The sequence below is a fragment of the Aphelocoma coerulescens genome, chromosome 18 (genome assembly GCF_041296385.1).
Source record: "Aphelocoma coerulescens isolate FSJ_1873_10779 chromosome 18, UR_Acoe_1.0, whole genome shotgun sequence".
Taxonomy (NCBI): Eukaryota; Metazoa; Chordata; class Aves; order Passeriformes; family Corvidae; genus Aphelocoma; species Aphelocoma coerulescens.
In genome coordinates, this window is record NC_091031.1 from 6,815,832 (window position 1) to 6,837,592 (window position 21,761).

At 50.7% G+C, this 21,761-nt stretch overlaps 2 protein-coding genes across 3 annotated transcripts in view; one reads left to right on the top strand and one right to left on the bottom strand.

Annotated features, from left to right (window-relative positions):
- Positions 1–160: 160 nt before the first annotated feature.
- Positions 161–21,761, bottom strand: part of ACSF2 (acyl-CoA synthetase family member 2) — a 36,619-nt gene continuing 15,018 nt past the window's right edge. For both annotated transcript variants that reach the window (XM_069032758.1, XM_069032757.1), the window contains exons 10-16: positions 21,127–21,203; positions 2,734–2,841; positions 2,475–2,626; positions 1,883–2,024; positions 690–800; positions 461–529; positions 161–369 (exon numbers count right to left, since the gene is read on the bottom strand). In XM_069032758.1, the coding sequence (XP_068888859.1) occupies positions 319–369; positions 461–529; positions 690–800; positions 1,883–2,024; positions 2,475–2,626; positions 2,734–2,841; positions 21,127–21,203 (710 nt within the window). In that variant the 3' untranslated portion in view covers positions 161–318. The remainder of the gene's footprint in view (positions 370–460; positions 530–689; positions 801–1,882; positions 2,025–2,474; positions 2,627–2,733; positions 2,842–21,126; positions 21,204–21,761) is intronic.
- Positions 11,754–21,114, top strand: CHAD (chondroadherin). The gene is made up of 4 exons (XM_069032760.1): positions 11,754–12,550; positions 16,185–16,348; positions 16,513–16,658; positions 18,936–21,114. Exons 1-3 carry the CDS (start codon positions 11,771–11,773, stop codon positions 16,652–16,654), a joined length of 1,086 nt encoding a protein of 361 aa, XP_068888861.1. The 5' UTR covers positions 11,754–11,770; the 3' UTR covers positions 16,655–16,658; positions 18,936–21,114.

Sequence of the window (21,761 nt, forward strand, 5' to 3'; positions counted from 1 at the left end):
CATCTGTTCAACTCCTCTGAAATGGCTGCGGCCAAACTGCTCAGAGACACACAAAATTTTTAAACCTTCATAAGGTCTTTCAGTAACTGGACAGAATTCCAGAAATAAGCATCCCTTCCTCGCACCACAGTATTTCTGTTGGCAAAGAAACAAGCCCAACTAGGAAAAAAAGGTGCTCTGTTTTATTGACTAAAAGTGCCATCGGCCTGATGTCGGGGGGAAAGTCTCCACTGCTTAGACCAAGGCACAGGTGAAAAGCAGACTCAGAGCTGACTGAAATGGCTGATTTAGTGTGGTTTTTCCTCTGCCTTCCCAATCTCAGAGCTGAAGGTGCTGCTCCATCTGCTCCCTCAACTTGTATTTCTGAATCTGGAATAGAGTGGAGAGAGGAGGGAGAGAGACTCAGAGAGGAGCTGGGACAGAATGCCAGGGTTCCTGCCCTGCCCCAGCCCCCTCTTACCTTGCCTGAGACAGTGAGTGGGTACTGTCTCACAAACACAACATAATGTGGGATCTTGAAATGGGAGATCTGGGAAGAGAAAAACAAGGGCTACACAACCCAAAAGGAACAGCCTGGCACTGTCAGGGCTGGGTCCCCCAGTGCTCTAAATCCATAGGCTTTCATCCACCAGCCTCCAGCAGCCAACGGGTGTACTGGTCTGGAAGGAAACTGAGGGCTGGGGACCTACCTTCCCTTTGCAGAAAGCTTTAATCTCTTCCTGGGTGCAGTCCTGCCCAGCCCGCAGTCGGATGCAGGCACAGATCTCTTCTCCCATCCTCGAATCCTTCACACCAACCACCTGGTTGGGACAGATGGACGGTGTGAGCCTTGGGGACGTCCCTGTCCTCCCATGGGGTCTGTGTGCTGGCCCATGGCGTGTTCCCTGACCCCATACCACGGGTTGCTGGAGCATTGTGGGTGCAACATGGACCTCTCATCCCTCTGCTTCCAAAAGAATGGGACAAGGGGTTTCACAAACAACAGGAGACTTGGTAGGCTGCCACGAGTGCTTCGGGATCTCCAGATGGAATGGCAGGGGAGGGATGAGGTTGAATTAAAGGATTATTGGAAACCCTTATTATCACAGATCTTAGTGGGCCCCTGCCTGTGACACCAGGAAATGGGCTTTCCGAGCCTGAACCCTCTCCAGAGTTTGCTCCCACTATTCCCCAAAAATCCTGCTGCCATTCCCTGCCTTGAACCAGTACTGCAAACTTCTAGAGACACGTCGATCCTTTTGAGTCCAGAGCAGTGACATAAAGCCCTAGAAACCACATAAACAGGGCTGGTTTGCAACCCATCTGCACTGAGACTGTTCCAAGGAGAGATGCTTGCCTGGCACAGGCAGAACTCTGACTAAATAACCAGTTTATTTATGGGGAAACTTGTCTGGCACAAAACCTGGAGAACAATCCCAGCAGACTGGGAGCAGCTGCTTAGTCCTGGAAATCTTTGTTGTCTTGCAAAGGGATGAAACAAAGTCTCACTCCTCATCTCCAGGGACTTGTTGGAAGAGTCTTCCTGGATGTCAGAGTTGAGCAATTATCAGTAAAAACTGTCCTTCCAGACTGCTTTCTGAGTAAGAATTTCAGAGGGAGCTATGAAAGTGGACAGGAAGTTTAAAACTGAAGAATGACAGGCACTTTGCAGACACACAGCTGGAGCACAAGGGGATTGCCCCAGTCCATATGCCCCATGCCAGGAGCTCTGCCTACCCCTTCCATCCCATGAGCCTCTCCCTCCTCCTTGATAACAAATATTACATAGAATTTGATGCTGAAAACAGGGAAAGACAACCAGGTTCCAAGCAGCAATCCCACTAGCTTTATGTACAGGATTCCCAAAAACAGCTGCTCACCCACCCCACTTCCTCCCACTCACCTGGACCTCCTCAACCTTGGGATGGGTGTGCAGGAACTGCTCAAGTTCTGCTGGATAGATGTTCTCTCCTCCCCGAATAATCATGTCCTTGCAACGCCCTATAATTTTGCAGTAGCCGTGCTCATCCAGGCTCGCGAGGTCCCTGCAACGAGAACACCCTCCTAGTCCTGTCCCAGCTGGGTGGAAGAATGGCTGATGCTCCCACCCAGCCAGGGTGGTATCCAGAGGATAATGGCTGAGATGCCACCTGAACACACGGAAGAGACCAAAGAGCTCCTGTTACAGAAATTGGCAGCATCCACACAAGCACCAGGGTTTAGGGGAGAGGCAGCTCCTGCCTCTGCCCTCTACCCCCACAGTCCCTCCATCCACAAGAGGCCAGTGACAATCCCCCTCTCCAGAGACACTCAGCACCAAGGGCTCTGTGCTAAAAGCAGTTCTGAAGTGTCACAGACAGACCAGAGGGATAAATTGGGACAGTCTTCTCTACTTTGGAAATCCCAGCCAAGCACTCCTATACACACCCATGCATCCCCATCCAGTGTCACCCTGTGGGACAGTCTGGGACGAGTGGGGCTGTTCCCAGACTCACCCTGTCTTATACCACCTCTCAGCAGTGATCACTTCTCTTGTCTTGGCAGGGTCGTTCCAGTAGCCCAGCATGACGCAGTAGCCACGGATCTGAAGCTCCCCAGGAGTGTTCAGAGGCACAGACTGCCCTGTTTCTGGATCCTCAATTTTTGCCTGGAAGAGAAGAAGGGCTTAATTAGACACCAGCACCAGACAGGGAGAATGGAGTGAGCTCTGCTGCTGGCAGAGGACCTGGAGCAGGTGGGGAAGGTCACGGTCACCTCTGTGTGGGGAAAGATGTATCCCACTGTCTCAGTTTTCCGGTCGATGCTGTCATTGGGGAACCCCATGAAGGTGACAGGGCTGTTTTCTGTGGTCCCATAGGCAACCTGCAAACACAGGAGAGGAAATGTGTCTCAAGGGGAAAGGGGATGCCACAGCTCAGGGCATGGGAAAGACAAAGCTGGTCATGACCTCCAGGGAGAGTGGGGTGGGAGGAGGGTGTTCTCCCAAGCCACTCAGGTCACAGGAAGCCCTGCTCTCCTGGCTGTGGATGGGGCCCTCCAGACACTTCTGCCAGAGAGTCTTGGAGAAACAGGAGCTAAAGCATCACTGCACCTGCCTGCCATGGCCTTCCTCACCTCCCTCACAGTGCTCCAGACCCCATCACCCATCACCCATCACCCACAACACTTGGGGTGTCATGTACTTTTGACACCCCAACTGCTATTCTTGGAGGACTCCAGGGTTCACCATCCTCTTTTAACCCCTGCTTCTCCAAGCCCTGTCCTGTTGACTCCACACCATCTCTGCCAGACACTGACTTTGCCTTGGTACCCTTGCAGCCAAGGTGCTGACTTTGCCTTGCGTCTCTAACAGCTCAGGGAACACAGGACATCACTTTGGAAAAACCCTGGAGCCAGCAGCAGGCTCCTGTGGGAGACAGTGTGTCCTGCAGCATGGCTGCTTGCTGCAGATCCTTTTGTGCAGACATCAGCCCCCGTAAACCTTGTAAGGGCATCACGAGGCTGCTCAACACTCGGCACAGCTGCCCTTACAGACCCAAAGCCTCACAGCGGGACGAAAGCTCCTTGCTGCTAAACCTCCCTCACAGCTAATCCCGACGGCAGGCTCTGAGCCACCTCAGCTGAAGGTCACTTCTCCTCGGAGGAAAATTCCAGCGCTTTATGCCCAGCTCAGTGGTCTGGCTGAGGCAGCAGGAGCTGCACAGGAGGTGCCCTGGGCAGCTCTGAGCTGCACCAACAGCACCATTGCTGGGATTGCTGCTCCATTTCCAGCTCCTGGGAGCTGTGTTTCAGCAGTGGGAGCTGCTGGAGCACTGCTCTGGTGTCTCTAACCCACTCACAGTAATGTCACCCCAGTAATGTCACCAGTGGTTGCTTTGCTGGGAGAGCATGGCTGTGAAAGTGCTGATGTGGGAAGTATTTCCTCATTTCTCCTCCACTTCTCCAGACTGATCTGTGAGCAGCTCTGACTCACCAAATTGGTCAGTTCCTTCAGAGCAAATGCCCAGGTGTGCCTACATGGTCATGGCTTGGGCATGGTGCTCACCCAGCCCCAGACATCCAATGTGGGGCTTTGCAAAGGGCTGTGATGAAGCTTCTGAACAAGGATGAAAATATCCTGAATGAGCTGAACACAACACTGGTATAGTGTACAACAGTGGGTAATAACACTGGAGCAGGTGGTGCTTTCTGCTGCTTGGAGCTGCTGGAGGATCTCATGTTGGGCACAGTCTGTCACAACGGCTGATGCTCTTGTTGACTGCACCAGGGTCAGCGTGAATCCAAGATGGAGCCTGCTTTCATCCAGGAATCTGGAGAAGAACTTCTCCAGGATGCTGCAGGGACCATCTGGTGCAAAATGCTCTGCTTGGAGCCTGGCAGCCCCCAAGGAGCGACTGTGAATAGGCTTCTGCTCCCAGACACAAGGACAACATCCCAGCCGGGTGCAAACCCACAGCATCTCATGCTCAGACTGAATTTCTCTCCCACCCACTAATACGAGTCCTGTGGCTGAATCAAATGACTGACCAGACCCAAATCCAAGACCTTAAACACTTATTAAAAATCCCAGTGCCTTTGTTTTTTTGTTTTACTCTGCTGGATGAATTGCAGTGTTGGTCCCAGGATCCCAGCCAAGCCCTGAGTCAATCCTTGCTGCCTCTCTGGGTCGCTCCAGCAGTTTAATTGGATGCAGGAGCAGGCAGCTCCCTGGCAGGATGATGCTGTGAGTGCTGTGGCTCACCAGGCTCCTCCAGATGTCTGGCACTGTGCCCTGTACCCCAAACACCAGCTATTGCTGCCTTGGCCCCATAAACACCCTCACACCCTCACGAATAGGCTTCCCAACTGGTCCAGAGGGCAACACAGACCCTGGAGGTCTGAACCTCCAGCCACTCATCTGCTTCCCAATCACTGCCTTCCCCAGCACATCACACTATAGCCAGACACCAGGATGTTGCTCCAGATCTTTCCAAGATGTTACCTCCCTCTTAGGATGGTTTTCCCCAGCTGTGTTCCCAGGATGGAGGCAAGGGATGGAGCAAACCCTTGTGCCAGCACTGCTGTCCTTCCCAGCCCTTATCTGACACGTGGAGCATCCAACATCTCCATTTTCAGCAGCAGATGAAACCACACTTCCATTAAACCCCACACACCAATTTAAACTTGGAGATATCCATGAAGATTCCTAGCTTTCGTGACCCAAAGGGACACTTAACATCATTCAGCCTTGTCATCTGGTGTAATTCAGTCCAGAAAACCTCACCCAATAATTTCAGCATCAGCTCCATAATTTCCACTGGAGCTGTATCTGGTGTCAAAGCAGAGCTTTCCAGAGGCACAGATTCCAGCTTGGACCCTTGGCTTTGAGAGGAGCTACATGAATACAAAATATAATTGACAGCAAAGCCCTTTTTTACTGTAGGACCAGAAGTGACCCCCCAACACCCAGATCAGTCCTGCCCTCAGTGATGACAAGGACAGCTCCAAAACAAACTGCTGCCTAACTTGCTCCTACCAACAAGAGATTCATTCTTTGTGAATCCTAAGCCTCTGTATAAACCAGGAATAAAAAGAACATCTTAGCAGGACTGTGTTTTTTAAAGCACATTTCCCAAACATTTCCTGCTAGTGCTGTTCAAATACTGGTCACTGTGGAACAGGCAAAACAGCCTGAAGAGGGAAGCGTTTAAAAATTAAAAATAAAGTAAAAACAATCAGACTCCAGTCTCTTTAGTAAACATTTGGGAGGCAGGCTGATCTGGTGGGGACAGTGGGAACTCTGAAGACCCTGGGTTTTTCCCAACTGTGCTGCTTATTTACTGTATAACTTGGAAGAAGCCATATCAGCCCTCTGCTCCTTGGTTTCCCTCTGCATTTAACAGCAATAAAAACCCAGTGCCCTCCACATTCAACTGCTGCTGAAAGCTGTGATGAAAAGGCTGGGGTTTGTACCACCAGTACCCCAAGTGGGGTTATACTGGGTGGCACTGGAGCAGAAGGTCAGGGCTGCAGGAGGGCATGAGTTCCTTGGAGGACACCCAGCCCTGGTGCACTGCTCAGGGAGGATCTTCACACCCCTCGTCACCAGCCTCTGGTTGTGCCACGCTGGAGGATGATGATAGCAGGGCTTGAACTGCCAAACTGAAGCCTACAGAAACTGAGCTTTGCTGGAGACAATATTGGCCTCAGAAAAAAACCCAGCAAATTGACTGTGAAAGAATAGGGATTTTTAGACTTCAAAGAGGGCGTAATGAGCAACAGAAAGCAGACTGGCAACCCAAGAGATGTGCTCAGGGACCTCTAAGAGGCCCTTTGAACCCCTCTCAGTGTAACATGCTGCATGGATCTAATTATCCCTAAACCCGTGCCGAGTGTGTCTGTCTCAGATATCTCCATCAGAGTCAACCCCAGCCCTTCCCATCACAGCCAGCTCCAAATCATCCTTAACTGAGCAACAGCCTTACCTCACTCAGCTGCTCCCTGCCAAGATCACCCTAAACTTGTCTGTCCTCTGGGGACATGGGTCTCCTTGCTTTGGAGATATCCCGCTATCCCAAATTGTATTGGAATATTCCTGAGCCTTCAGGTCAACTTTGCTGCTGCAGAAAACAACTTCTGATCACATCCAGCCTGTGTCACACCGAGATCTCATTTCCTTCCCCAGCAACAGTACCATCTTTGTGTCAGAAACACCAGGACACAAACAAACAGGTCTTGCAGGACAAATCTCCAAGGGTGGCCACCCTGTTGGCATCTCTCCCCACCAAGAGAGCTGCCAGACAGTCCCAGTTTGGATGAGGCTTAAAAAAGATCCCAAAAGTGTTAGGTGCCCAAAGCACCTTCTTTGTGCTGTGGCATGCAATGGCTTTGCCTCAGGAGGAGACCAAAAGGACAACCCTGTGCCCACACTGTGCCCCAGCTGAGACTGCATGGGAATGAATCTCCTGTTATTGCCCAGTGAGGACAAGCTGCTCCTCGTGGTCTGGAGTTAAAGCTGCCTCTCTTCTCTCCAGGCCAAGCAGCATCCTTGAGGCTTGGAACTATTTCCCCTTCCTGCCAGCAGTGCAGAAGTGCTGCCCAGTGGCAACCAGCAAAGACATGGGCAGTTACTGGTTTATCCACAGTGTGATAAAGGTCTTTGCTGTGCAATTAACTCCATCCTCCCTAGTGCTGGTGCCAGTGCATCTGGGAAAAGTGAACTTAAAAGCAAAAAGTGAGGGGAAATGTACAAAGTGTCACGTAAAGGTAGAAAACCACTGGTTTGGGGATATCTGGATGCTCAAAGCTGTTGGAGAAGGAAATTCAGGAAAAGTTGAGGGGCAAAGGTAACATCCCTATGGATTTGGAGAGCTCAGCTCCCACCAAACACACGGCTGGAAGCCCAGGATCTCGTTGCTTCCATACAGCATTTTAGATGCTCTCACAGCCCATTCCCACAGCTACAGAAACCACCCATTCATCAGGTCCTCCCCAAAAACAAGGTGGGGTGGGGAGGCCAAGGACAAGCAGGGAAGCTGTCACCACATGGAGCAGAGGGGGCTAATGGCTGGGGAGCATTGGGGAAAGGCAGAAGTCTTGCATGGATCCGTGGTGCTCCACAAGGGAAGAGGCTCTGCAAACCAGGACAAGAGCCCTGGCCAGAGCAGTGGGATGCTAGGGAACGTCTGGTGCCTCGCAGGATGGACACGGCAGGGCTGGGAGAGGCTGTAAGGGCTGGGTGAGCTTCACAGGAGAGGCCAAGAGCCTCATCCAGCAGCTGCTGGAAACAGCAGAAGGGAAGGGTGGGTGGACATCAATGGGGAGCCAAACTGGCAACAGATCAATGGGTGGAGGCCATGCTACAGTGGAAGAAAACCATCAGAAGGAAGGAAGTGGACCCACCATCACCTCCTCCAGCTCAACAAGCAGCCCCCACACTGCAGTGATGAGGACCCTTCAATAAATGGCAATTCAGGTCTGAACTCAGAGCCCTGGATGCCACTGCTGGGACCCTCAGGTGCTGCCTGGAAGAGGGGGGGGAACCCAGGAGAGCCTCTGTGACTCCCCTTTGCCCACCCACCACTGCTCCTCGAACACTGCCTGGAGTGTACTCTGCCCTTGGGACAAATCCATGGGACACTGCAGAGCTTGCACCTTCTCCTACCCTGCTCCCAGCCCAGCACCCAGTGCCAGGGGCTCAGCTCCACAAGGGCTGGGGCACTCCAGGACAGCCCCAGAAGCTGCCTGAGCCCTCACCTCCAGCCAAAATGAGCAAAGCTGCACCCCAAAGCCAGCTCCACTGGTGCCACTACAAGAAGCTGATTGCAAGTCTTCACTGACACAAGAAACAAGATCTGGAGCCCTTAAGATCTACAGCATCAGGCTTAAAAGAGCAATGGAATATTTTAACGTGGAACTGTCTTGATATGCCAGAACTGTTCATACTTATAAAGATTAAACATGGAAAAGACCATCTCCAATATTGTGCCAAAACAGTTCAGACCTTCAGCATCGAAGAAACACCCCAAATCTCTATTTATACTGCGTCAAAAACTGTATTTATTTGCTTAGCCCACAACAGCTCCGAGAAAGACAGGAAGGGAGCCCAGCATCTGCGAGTCACCAGGAATGTTTGCAGAACTGTTAATCAATTAAAAAAAAGAGAGGGTGGCAGGATAATCCTGCCTCTTCTGCGATGTCCTTGCAGTGCTGGTCCCAGGGGATGTGTGAGGTAGGAGCTGGCCAGGACCCAGCTCCCCACGACTGCGGCACAGGGACACCGACACTGCTCCATTGTCACCTCCAGACTGCAAACCACCCACGACTGGGACCCAGGCAGGCTTTTGAGGATGGCTGGACATTTGCTGGCCGGTTGAGGGCTGCAAAACCCGGTGTGGGAAGAGCAGAGCCATCCAGCGAGCAGCTCAAAACACAAACAGCCAGGAGCTGGGGGAGAGGTGCCAGCTGTAGCAGATGCCAAACAGCTCCCACCACAGGAATGTGCTCACCGAGGCATGGAAATCAGAAAATACTAGGGGAAAGAACTTCCTTTTATTCACCATTTGTGCCTGGAGAAATGGAGCTGAGGAGTGGACACCTCTTCCCTGCTGCCACCCCACTGTGGCACCAAAAATAACCTGGCATCCACCTAAACTCTACAGCAGGTGGGAGTCCTGGAGCAGGGACAGCTTCCCACCTCACAGCAGCATCATGGCAGCTACGTCCCAGCATTTTCACAAGGAAGCTACAGGTCTCACTGGTGTCCACAGCCACAGCACACACATCCCTGCAGGGAGAGAGTGTCCCTGTCCCCCCAAATCTGCAGCCTCAGCCAGCAAACAGATAAAGGGTAGAAGAAAGGGAATTTTATCCCAAAAGGAAGAAAGAAAAGGAGGTTTGAGAAGTTTAACCTTTGAAAAGGGTCTTGTTCCAGAAATACACAGGGGTAGGATGTATTTATGGGTGGGGTTTGCAAGGCCCTCACCAACTTTTTGCTTCAGCCTGACCCACACTGGCTGAAATCTCTGCAGAAGCAGTAAGGTGCTAGATGATATTTTTTGCAAGGGGACAGGAAATCCAAGTACCAGACTCTCAGGGAAGGAGCACAGATACAGTCCCCAGATTCAGTGCCCAGCAGAAACAGGCAGGGTTTTAAATTTCACCCACTGCTTACTCTTGCACAAAATAGCTGGTACATAACTACAGGAATTGTTCATCAAATAATTACAGTGAAAACTAAAGTGATTGAACCTGCTCAGAGAGAGAAAATAAAAGATGAAGATAGAAGATGATGCTTTAGAGGTGATTTTTTTTCTTTTCCAATCATTCACCCAGCTCCCTGCCTGAGCTCTATGAGCAGTGCACACTCAGGGGCACTCTCAGAATCATGGAACAGCAAACTGGAGAGGCAAAGAAGGAAAACACAGAAGTTTCTGTCTATCTCCTGTTTCTCTGTCTCAAAGGTCCTGACTAAGACACTCAAAGAGCTCCTCTAGAGCACAAAGCAGCTGCGTGACCACTGTGGTGCCTACTGAACCAGGCATAAGCCAAAATACCATTGTTTTGATCAAAGAATTTTAATTCCTACAGTAACCAGGAGGTCCCTCCAGCAGGAGCCTGGAGCTCTCAAGGTCAGAGCATCTTTCCAGAGGTGAGAGCATCTTGGTGCTGAGGTGAGCTGCTCCACGTCAGGGCATCACACCTCAGGGCTGACAAACACTGAAAGCCTCACATGGCCTGGTTTGCACCAAGGCCCCACATTACATCATCGTTCGGCCACAGGCTCACCAGAACCACATTCCTACCCCAGAAGCCTGTTTTCTCCCCCAAATTAGTCCTGCAGTGCAAACACTGCTCAGACTGACAGCTGCTGACCAGAGCAGGGCTGCCAGGCCGTTTGCATAACACGGTCCGGAGCACGCTCGGCGGCGCCGGCTGATTCCTCGCTGCAACAATGGAAAAACCCAGAAATCTCAGTGAATAAGCCAGTCTGTGTCCTAAGTCAGCCCTTGGATTTCCTCCCTTTCTTGAGCCCGTCTCGCCTCTGCACAGGCTCCTCTGGGGCTCTGCAGCCAGCCTCAGGAGCAGAAATCTCAACAAGCTCACAGTTATGTGCTCGGCTCTCAGCTGCTTGCTGCAGCCAGGAACTGGCTGGAAATCAGTTCAAAATGTTCCCGTTCCAAACCCCACCCCACAACCCCTGGATCTCTCTCTTCACACTCGCAGAAGCAGGCACTGGGGCTTTTAACTGCTTTGCTTTAGCCTTCTTTATTGGGAGAGCAGGGGACAGCCCCTGTGGTGTTAATTCACCTTTGCCACTGCTACCCTAAGACAGGAACCAAGGCAGATCCCAGTCCCAGCTCCAGCAGTGATTTTTTTTCTCTGCTACCTCTCCATCCCTTTACCAATGCCAATGCTTTTCCCTTTCCACAGCTCTGCCTCAAGAGCCACAGGCATTGCCACCTACCTCTACACCACTGCCTGGCATTTCATATCCACCAGCCTATGTCCCACCACTTCCTTGCAGGCTCTGATGCTGCCCCACCCCTTGTTGGAAGGTGCTGGGTACCCTGACCATGAGCATGTTGTCCTCAAGTGTTCATAAGAAAAGGCACAGTAGAAATTAAGACTGTCTTTGCACTCCCTTTCTTGGCCAGCTCCTCAATGCAGCCTAGATCTGCAAGTGTTCAACCAAAATTTGGCACTGCAAGAGCAACTGCAGCGCTGTTGGCCTTTGGCATGACCTCACAGCACTCCCACCTCCTCCAATCCCCTGTGAGAGCAGGACCAGGAGCTTCTCCCCAAACCAGCTGAGGCTAAATAGAACCCCGGAGTCTGCTGGAAGCTCCAGCAGGAGGTGGCTGTGGAGCTCAGCAGTGCTCCCTGCTATACTGTTCAACCAAAGCAGGCTGTTTTCCCCCCTGCAGGTGAATCTGGGCCCTGCTCAGCGCAGCAGGGACCAGGCAGGTTCTCCACAGAGCAGGTCGGTGTTGGTTCTTTCGGACTATTTGCCTCCCATTTTCCTCCAGAGATGAAAACCAGCTCTGCACATCGCTCAGCAGCAGGGCCAGGCAGGGCCATGGACACTCCTCTGCCTGGTGCCAAGGGGTTAAGCTCACAGTAAGTTCCCAAAGCCAGTTGTTTCCAACTGGCTGCTGCCTGCGGTTTGTGGGAAGGGATTTTGCTTTTTAATAACATTATAAATAGGGCTGTGTTCAGTATGCTGCAAACCCAGTTACTCTCTCTCTCTCTCCCACCCATCTCTCTCCTCCTCCCGCTTCTCTTCCCACCACACTTAATTCCAGATCTGACCATGAAGGGGTCAGGCTTCTTCCTCGGTGTCCTCAGCCTGCTGGCATGTCTCGTCTCCACCACGCAGGCATGTCCCCCCAGCTGCCACTGCCACGGCGGAGACCTGCAGCACGTCATCTGTGACAATGCAGGGCTGAAGAAGATCCCCAAGGTGCCCGAGCAGACACGGCTCCTCAACCTGCAGAAGAACAACTTCCCCATCCTGCCAACCAACGGCTTCCGTGACATGAAAAAGCTGGTGTCCCTGCACCTCCAGAGCTCACGGATCAAGGAGATCTCCACCGGGGCCTTCCGGGGGCTCAAGAGCCTGGTCTACCTCTATCTCACTGACAACCAGATCAGTGTCATAAAGCCGGGAGCCTTCGATGATCTGTCTGATCTCACCTACTTGTACCTGGACAAGAACAAGATCCCAGACCTATCCAAAGGGCTCCTCTCCCCTCTTGTCAACCTCTTCATCCTACACTTGGGCAGCAATAAAATCCGGGAGCTGAAACCAGGGGTCTTCAACGGGGCTAAAGATCTGCGCTGGCTCTTCCTCTCTGACAACTCCCTCACCAACCTCCTACCTGGGGCCATGGAGGATGTAGAAAACCTCGCTGTCCTCCACCTGGACAAGAACCAGCTGAGCAGCTACCCTGTGAATGCAATGAGTAAGCTGAGAGTGCTGGAGGAACTGAAACTTTCTCATAACCCAATTGAGGTCATCCCTGACAACGCCTTCCAGTCTTTCGGGCGATACCTGCAGACACTCCACCTGGACAACATGAAACTGAAGAAGGTGAGTCCTTTCTCTTTCCACTTGCTCCAGATCAGAAACATGGGGCTTGGTTTTCTTCTCTTTTACAAAGCCCTTGGTTTGCTGTCCCTCCCTTGCAGAGGAGAGGGGAGATGCAGGTCTGCAGGCTCTGCAGGCAGCAAGGCCCTGCATGGCTCAAGCGAGGGATGAGAGTGAGCACCCCACCCTTCTGTAATTTATGAAAACCCAAATTATCTGATTAAGCCCCCTGGATGGATGCAAGGCAGGGCATTCCCTCCCAAGCTGGGAGGTGACACCAGACATTGAGAAAGGTACCTAGGATGCTCCAGGACAATTAGGAACCTCCCCTCCTCCCAGAAACAAGGTGAGGGATGAGAGGTGAGCATGTCCCTTGTACTGGAGGGCACTTCCATCTTGCAGAGCTGAACTGCTCTGCCTCCTTTGCTCAGCCCAGGTACCTGCTGTAGGTTGGAAGAGGGAGACTCCTCAGAGGATCTGTGAATAGTCCTGGTTTCTTACCCCTGCCCTGCAGACAGGTAGGGGTACAGACCTTCATCTTCACCTCCCCACTGCCTCCCAACCTGACACGTTACAAGGAAAGGTTTGTTTATTGATGCTCTCTGAAAAGGAAGTCTCGCAGCATCTTACAAAGGGGCCCTGTTCCCACTGGAGGGGAGAAGGGACATTCAGGTATCCCAAAGGGCAAAACAACCCCCTCCTTCTTCTTCTGTGAGAAAGCAGTGTCACATTCAGGGAATCACTTGTTTTAGGACCTCTGAAAAGCCAGGCAGTGCTGCAGAACCCTGCACAGCACCCTGATGCAGCCTGATGTCCTGGGTGAATCCCCCATGGCTGGAAAGGGAGGGTGCTGCAGGCAGAACAGAACAGTTCTCCCTGGGATGATGCTCTGCCAGGAAGCCCAAAGAGTATCCAGGTGAGGCAGGTTGGGACTGCATGGCAAAGCAACACCCACCACCACATGCAGGAAAATGTGATGAAGAAGAGAATTTCTTCACAACTCAGTCTCATGGGCATGAGCAGATCACATGAAAGCTACAAGAAATGCATCACACCAGAGTTTTCAAAGGGATAACATCCCCAAAAGCTCAAAAACTGGAATTACAGCTTGTTCAGGTGCAGAACAACACTAAATAAACCAGCTCAATAATAGTTCAGTATCTAAGCCCTTGTCCACTCGGAACATAAACCTCTCCAGGATGGGACTGAGCAAACTTAACACTTGAAAAGAATCTATTGACCTTACTAGGCAAGACCTTAGATGTGGTTCCACAGCATTTCTGTAGACTCAGTTCTAAGGCACATTCAGTCAAATATTGCAGCATAATGTTGTACTAGCCAGAGACACCAGAGTCACAAGTTACGTGTTGAAGAAATTAGACTGTGGGGTGTTCCAGGGAAACAAGCATCCTTGGTTTGGCCAAGAAGCAATGGTTAACAATTCTAGCCAGCAAAAAGGACTTTGTTTTTTACAGTGACCACCTGTGGACAGGAACTTTAAAGGCTGTTGTGCAGTCAGTGCCTTCTTTCCTCCCCAGCAGCCCAACAGGACACCAGTTTATGGGGTCAGCACTAACAGGTGTGGCTTCTGCAGCTTCAGGGCTTGCAAATACAAATCTTCCAGCTCAGCATTCTCCCTTTAAATCCTCAAAGGCCTCATATCCAAACAGCCCACGTGTGAACTTTGCACAGCTAAGAGACATCTAATCACAGAGGCCGCGTGATCCAGGAAATCACCACCAAATGCTCTAAGTGCTGCTGGCATCTTGACTGCAGCTCTTTCTCCTTCACAAACGTGCTGTCCTTAGCTGTTCCCTGCATGGCTGCAAGATTTTTGAGCTGATCAAGTGTAAACCCATGCAATTCTACCCCAGCCTAAATAACACTTGAGCAGAAGGAAGGACAGCCCTCAGGCTCCAGCACAGAGCTTCTCTTCCCCCCCAGCATCACAGAGCCACACTGTACCCCATAGGGCTGTGTTGCACAGGCCAGGACCCTCCTCCTACCTCAGCATGAGACAGGCACCCCTGTCTGCGTATTCAGTGTAAAATAAATTAACAGCAGCAATCCTCCATCTAAATAAGGGATAAAAATCACCCTTTTCTTCCCAAAGACACGCTCTGGCAGGCGGCTCGGCAGCTGTTAGCAGCAGATGTGAACTCTTCTCATGGGGCTGGGAGAGGAATGAGCAGCTGAGACAGTAACACCACTGTCCAACCCTCCCGCCCCTTGCATGGCGTGCCAGCATCCCTCGGAGCAGCTCCACTGTCAGGACAGTCCAACCTCCCAAGGTCAGCTCAGTTTTGGACAGAGAAGGCCAGCAGTGCTGACTGTCCAACAGCTACAGGGATCTGGGAGTCTCCTAGCTAAGCTCTACTCCCTTCCAGCAATGCTTAATTTGGAAGATGACAAAAGTTCACGGCTTAAAATAGTGTGTTTCCTCTGTCAAGGTTTTCAGCTTAGAGAGCGTGAACACGCCCTGATGGTCCATGAGAAGAGCAAGGTTCTTTTCAGAAATGGGAGCACAGGTGCTGGGCTGGGAGACTTTGAGAAGACCTAGTGAGTGTTCTCTCCAACCTCTGGAGAAAGCTTTCCCCCCACTTTGAAAGGGGGGAGAAATGGTTTGTCAAAGCCAAGAAGAGCTTTGTGCTTTGTCAGGGAGCCCCTCTCCATCCATCACTGCCAAGGAAGTTTCTGTTGAGGGGTTTGCTTTCAACAGCTTTCCAGCTTGAGTAACCATGGGCTGAAAAATTTCAGGGATGAGGCCTTGGGGAAAAGAGGAGAGGGCTGCAGAGCCAGGTCTACAGCCTCTCTCTCCTTTTTGGCAGCTTTCTTTAGGGAGGCTCTACCCCTTAAAGCTTCCCTGTCTACCACGAAAAGACAAACTTTACAGCATCCCTTGCAAAAAAACCACTGGAAATGAGGAAAAATAGAGGAGGTTGAGGTGCTGGAAACCTGCCTGTATTTCTACACTGCTCAGATGCCAAGTGTAACTTTCCACTCGGAGACCCTGGGCACTGCCAAAGTCTACAGCCCCTTCAGACGCCACAAACACTCCCTCCTTCAGCCGCTCCAGGATAGGAAAGGCAACAGGCCTTGGGAGGATTTCCAGCCTTAGAAAGGAATATACCAGAAAATATCTTCATTTAGAATGAAGAAGTATGGCTCAAAAATAAAAAAGGCTGCCAGACTTCAATTTATTTAGGGATGTGGCTGCAAAGACAATCCCACATGGATTTGGGATGCAGCTCTCCTTGTAAGAGACTCCATCACCCACAAGCCCACCAGCCCGTTGCCTCTCAAGTGTACAGAACTTCCAGCAAGCCAGGTCCCTGTTCACAGCTTCTTCTCTTGCTCTCTCCATGCTTCATAGAATGATAGGATGGCCTGGGTTGGAAGGGACATTAAAGATGGTCCCTTTCCAAAACCCCTTGACATGGGCAAGGACACCACGTTGCTCCAAGGCCCGTCCAACCTGCCCTTGAACACTTCCAGGGATGGCACATTCACAACTTCTCTGGGCAACCTGTCCCAGGGCCTTGTTCTTATGACACTCAAAGTCTGGAACAGAGGCCCTCAGGTCTGAAGTCCCCATTCCCCAACTCCACGTTCCTCACCAGAAACCTTTGTGCTTCAGTTTGCAGACAACGCATTTGCCGGCGTGACCGTGCTGAAAACCGCCCACCTGGAGAACAACCGGCTCACCCAGCTGCCCCGAAACTTCCCTTTTGACAAAATGGAGACGCTGACGATCTCCCGAAACCCCTGGCACTGCAACTGCCAGCTGGCACCTCTGCGCAAGTACGGCACCGTCCCACCCCGCGCTCCCTGGGGTCTCCTTGGGCCTCCTCAGCTGTGCCGGGACACTGCTGGCACACTCGGCGGCTCTCTCCCCACCCTGCCCTCTGATGTCCGTGGTTTGGGCCTTTTTTAAGCTCCTCTTTTCCTTCCTCCCTGTGTCCCAGGTGGCTGAAGGGCAACCGCACCCGTGCTGAGGACAGCTGCTCCACACCGGCGCAGTACCGGGGACAGCCCATCAGGGACACTCCGGCCCTCCGCTCCTGCAAGCTGCCCACCAAGAGGTCCAGGAAGGGGAGCCGCCATTAAACACGTAAGATGGTTCCCTTTTAGTCACACCAGAAGCCCCAGCACCTTTTGTGGCATCAGGCTTAAATGCCACCAGGGTTTGGCTCACAGCAGCTCATCCATCCACCCACCAATGTCTCCACTCAGAGCTGCTCCATCTCCTGGCTCCATGAGCTCTCAGAGCAGAGCAGCTGCCTGGAGCATCAGGGATGGAGTCAACTCTGTGAAACAAACACAGGGCTAATGACAGGCCTGGAGCAGAAAGTGAGGGACAAACATGTAAATAAATATGAACCAGAGAAGTAAGGATCCTGAAACCACACACGGAATAACTTTGAAATCTTCAGAGCTCCTATAGCAACATGGAAAAAATTTAATCTCTTTTTGCAGCAATTGTTGTACATTAGGAAAAAAACCAAAAGCCCTGCACTGTAACAGGATTTAAGCCTCAATCATGCTTCAGGCACCATGGTGATATGCACGCTGTCCTAACAACAAAGCCCCATATCAAGTCAGGAGGTAATTGCTGTGCAAAAGGGATAAACACCCTATATCAAAACAAGGGTGGATTTAGTCCCCTCTTACCCTGAGCTGGGACCACACAAGCTTTATTTTTCTAACCAAGTGGAGATGCTCAGCCCTTTGCCCTATAAAGCTCCTCTAGGTCTGGTGTGAAATCCAGGGCAAGACATTGCTGGGAAGTCTTGCCCCAGGCTGCCCAGCCCATAGGAAAATAGATCTCTTCCATAAGGAGCAGCTCTTCATCCAGCCCTTGCCTTTCCACAACTACAATTCCCTCCAAGACAGTCAGGTATTTAAAAACAACAGCTGTTGCCTTCAAATGAGTATCCCAGAGGAGGGAGGTTCAAGACAGCAAATATTCTTTGGGTAAGGTGTCCTGGGCCAGGAGGTGATTCAGAGACAGGGCTGCCTTCCCCTCCAGCAATGAGCTTTTGCTGACAGCTACCAAGGCAAACACCGACTGTGAAAACCAACCACACAAACACCTTCCACAGCTGGAAACTACCAAGGGTATTAAATTCAGCCCACAGAGGAGCAAAAAAGCCACAACTGTCATCACTCCACCCCAAGCATTTTAGTTTTTCCCATCCCAGGAATAGATCTGGAGTTTGTACAGATTCCAGAGGACTTCGAATGAGCCCGTGAGTTTGTAAGCTCTTGGGAAAGGGACCTTTGCTCATTTGTTAAGGGAAGTGCAGTGATCCTGCACTGCACTGTGTGGACAGAGGAGGTCATTGTGCCATGTTATGGCCATTTGGTCCCCACTTCACTAAGGATATGCACAACAGGATGGAGAAAGGAAATTTATGACCAAAATGTCAGGGATTATACCAGCTGCTCTGTGCCTTTCTAAAGTGGTTATTTCTCTTGTAGTGCCAAAGGGTTTTATGGATTGGAGATGGAAATACCAGTCATTCCATACAGGGCAGGAAAAGTTCTGCTCTAAGTATGGAAAAACTTCAGTTTTCTAAACCACAGTACTTAAACAGTTTATTTACAGGTCTGACTCTTCTTAATCTTCTCTCCCTGTCTGAACTCAATCCCAGTTCCCTCCTCCATGGTGAGAGTAAGAAAACCATGACAACAATACCTGTTTTTTTCCTGTAACACTTTCCATCCAGCTCCCTCAAACAGGTTTACAGGGGCTCATGAAATAGAAAACTTATTTATTCCAGTCTTGCAGGAGACAAAGCTCGGTGCCTTCAGGTGTCAGTGCCAAAACACAGGTACACAAACCCACTCCAGTGTGGTGAGCATGAATCTTATGAAAGGACTCTGACTGCATCATGCACCTCTTGAGAGCCAGGCAGCTACAGGGGGCTCTACAGATACAGGAGCTATACAGATACAGGGGTCTGTATTTCAGGGATGAGGACTGACTTGGGTCACTGACTAAATTTAAGATAAAAAGCTGCTTGGTAGTTTCTAAAACTCCACCTGCCCTGGATTTTCAGAACCAGGGCATCAAAATAGTCCACTACTCTTGAAAATTTTGCTCTGGGTTTCCTTCCTTTGCCAAGAAAGTGCTCCCTGACCATCAGCACTTTGGGTAAGATCCTCAGGAGTCACACAGAGAGTTGTCAGAGTAGCTCAGAGATAGGACTAACCCATTTCCTCTGCCCTGGCAAGTTGTAACAGCTCCTTGACTCCAAACTCTTCACTTTCAAGTATGGACTTAATCTGCTGATTTCAAAACAAACAGACAAATGTTACAAGTTTACTGCTCTGCTTGAAAAATCCCCTTGAAGATGTGGCCTTCTCTCTTTTTTAACCCTGGCAGGCTCCAGCATGGCCCGTCCTGGTGACCGGTCACTTCAACCATCAGAAAACTACTGACTTCTGAGTCCTTCCTTGAGCTTCTCCTACCTGTCAGGAAACACTTCTAATATATCTGAACACCTCCAGCCTCTTCCGAATCCCTGCTTCTCTGCTGATCACAAGGATGGAATCCACCTTCTCAATCTTTTCTGACATCTATGTATTTTAAAAGAGGCCTTTTAAAAAACTAAACTATGCATGACCATACTAAGACAAGCTAAGCTAGATCCTGCCAGTAAAACACAGTCATCCTTCCCAGAAGAAACATAAGCCACGTCCCTGATCAAACAGCTGGTCACTGTCTCTCCCATTCCAGAGGGGAAGGAGCAAGTGGGAAGGTAGGAGCATCCCTCCCCCAGCTGCTTGATAAGGAAAATTGGTCTCAACCCATGCAAAGAGACTCCCCTGCCTTCCCATGGAGGGGACCCCTGCAGGCCAGGGCTGAGGGGACAGACGAAGCAGTTACCAAGAGCCGGTGGCCCCGAGGCAACAATCTCCCAAAATTGGCCAGAAATCCTTTATGGGAAGCAGTACTGGGAACCCCCAGAACTGGAGCCATCTGAAGACTGGATTCCCTCCCACTCTGTGGGGTCACCAAGACGTCCAAGAGGAGAAGGTGTGCATGGTGCAGTTGGCTTGGGCACCCCTCCTCTCCTCCCCACCCATACTCCAGAGGATCTAGCAGCACACCAGGGTGACTGTGGTTTATTGTCACGGCTATCACAATGCCACAGTTGCAACTCAACTATGTTTTTTAATCCTAAGGAGTTATATAAATATATGTCTATTTATTCCTCTGTAACTGAGTGTAAATGACCTTTAAGAGGGTGAAAACTCCTCTGCCTCCTATATAGAAATTGAATTGTGTATTTTCTTATGTACATCTTCTGTATAAAGCTCTTGCTGCAAAGATGAATTCAACAAGTCTCTGTGTGTCTGTCTGAGGGCTGAAGGGATCAGGAGTAACATGAGACCAGTGGCACAAATATAGACTTAATCCTCTTTATCCCATGGGCAGAGCAACTGTTTGGGAGGGTTTTATTATTTCTCTCGCTACACAACAGGAACATGTGACACCTAATGAGTCCTGGGCTCTCCCAGTAATGCTTGAAAATATTTCGTGAGGCCAAACTCGAGCTTACTATAAAAATAGGTAGCTGTCACCTGACAGAGTTCAAGCAGCGGCACCAAGGCTGTCCCTGGAGTTTCCAGCTCGGCATTAAGAGCATCTTATCCAGGAAAAATACTTGGCTGCATCCAAGACAGCTCCAGGACGGATGCCCTGGATTCCCCTGGTCTGTGGCAGAGCACACAGCTGTCCCTGTAAAACCCTGGTGCAGTCAGGGTCTGCCAACAACAACAGCCTAATCTGACTCCCAGACCCACGTGTTTATCCATCACTACTGGCTGCTTCCTCAGCCTTGGGAAGCAGCGTGGCACCAAATTAATTTCCTTTAGGGCAAAACAAAATAGTCCTTTTTTGGCTCAGCCATTCGCATGCAGATGGCAGGACCTGCCTATGAGATGTGTCACCTGGAGGGCCACTGACCCCCTTGCTGGTGGCCTGTCCCCCACATGCAGCACATGCTGGTGGCTCTTGCACAGGTCCAGGGTGCTGGGACACGTGGTGGAGCAGCAGCACAGGTGGCCCAGCATGTGCTGCCCTTCTGGCAATGCAGCATTTGGTGCTGCACATGTGGATGGCACCATGCCCACGACCTGACTCAGACATGACAAAAACCATGCAATGAGAGTTTACATCCACAGGAAATCCAGGATGGGGAAAGAAACTCGACAGCTCCACAGCAAGAGGAATACAAGCATCCACCCACACCAACCTAAACCAGCACTGCCTCTGCCATCATCATCCTGGCAGTGTGTACAACTGAATGTTAGTAAAAGTTTTTAAATGAGCAGCAGAATTTCACTCAATGACATTGAATGTGGTGCCTTGTCTTCTTCCAAACCTTCCTCCCCAGACACTCCAGCAGCAACCAGGCAGAATCCCCACTTCTGTCTTCCAGCTCCTCTGAGCCTTCGCTCTTCAGCCTGATCCCAGCAGCTCCAGGACTGCCAGGGACCAGTCTGGTCCAGAGACACCCAAACTCAGCATCTCACCATAACAAACACCCCTTGCAGCAACCACAACTCACCACAAGCTCTGGCATGTGCATCTTGGTGATAATTGTCCTCATGATCTCAGGGGGAACAGGAGAACCTGCAATGATTCCTGAGAGAAAGAGGAAAAGACTTTGGAAACCAGCTATGTATTCCCAGGAGAGGTCCCTCAAATGATTCTGCACTCCCAGATTTAATGCTGACAAGACCTGTGGGATACACTGGTTCCTGTCAAAATACTTCCTAAATGTTTTTATACAGGTCCTAGTTGTTCTAGAAGCAAAGGCTGCAACAAGGCCACTTTGCCTTTCTCGACAGGAAAATACTCTATAGCACAAACCTAGTCCAATCTGTGGTTCCCCAAACAAGGAAAGATTCAGAGCAGAAAGAGGCACAGTTTTATAGTGGGATAAACGCTCCCATAGATCATCAACATAAAACCAAAAACCTTTCCTCCTGCCTTTCACAAAGCAGCCCTTTTGGGAGAGGGCAGATCCCACTTCCACCTGTTCCAACCTAGGATGACAGAGCAGGAGAGGCAGGTAATATATGGGCTTTGCTGGGGAATTGGATGAGACAGGATCATTTTTCACATAGCAGAGATGATTAGATAACCTGCTAAAATATTTCCTTATGCTCCAGCACCACCTTCTCTCCGTACTGTTACTGC

Bases quoted from the DNA above. Each gene is read 5' to 3' on its own strand.
- CHAD (XM_069032760.1), top strand. From the start codon at position 11,771: ATGAAGGGGTCAGGCTTCTTCCTCGGTGTCCTCAGCCTGCTGGCATGT. The intron at 12,551-16,184 runs GTGAGTCCTTTC...TTTGTGCTTCAG, and splicing joins ACAACATGAAACTGAAGAAG to TTTGCAGACAACGCATTTGC. The intron at 16,349-16,512 runs GTACGGCACCGT...CCTGTGTCCCAG, and splicing joins CAGCTGGCACCTCTGCGCAA to GTGGCTGAAGGGCAACCGCA.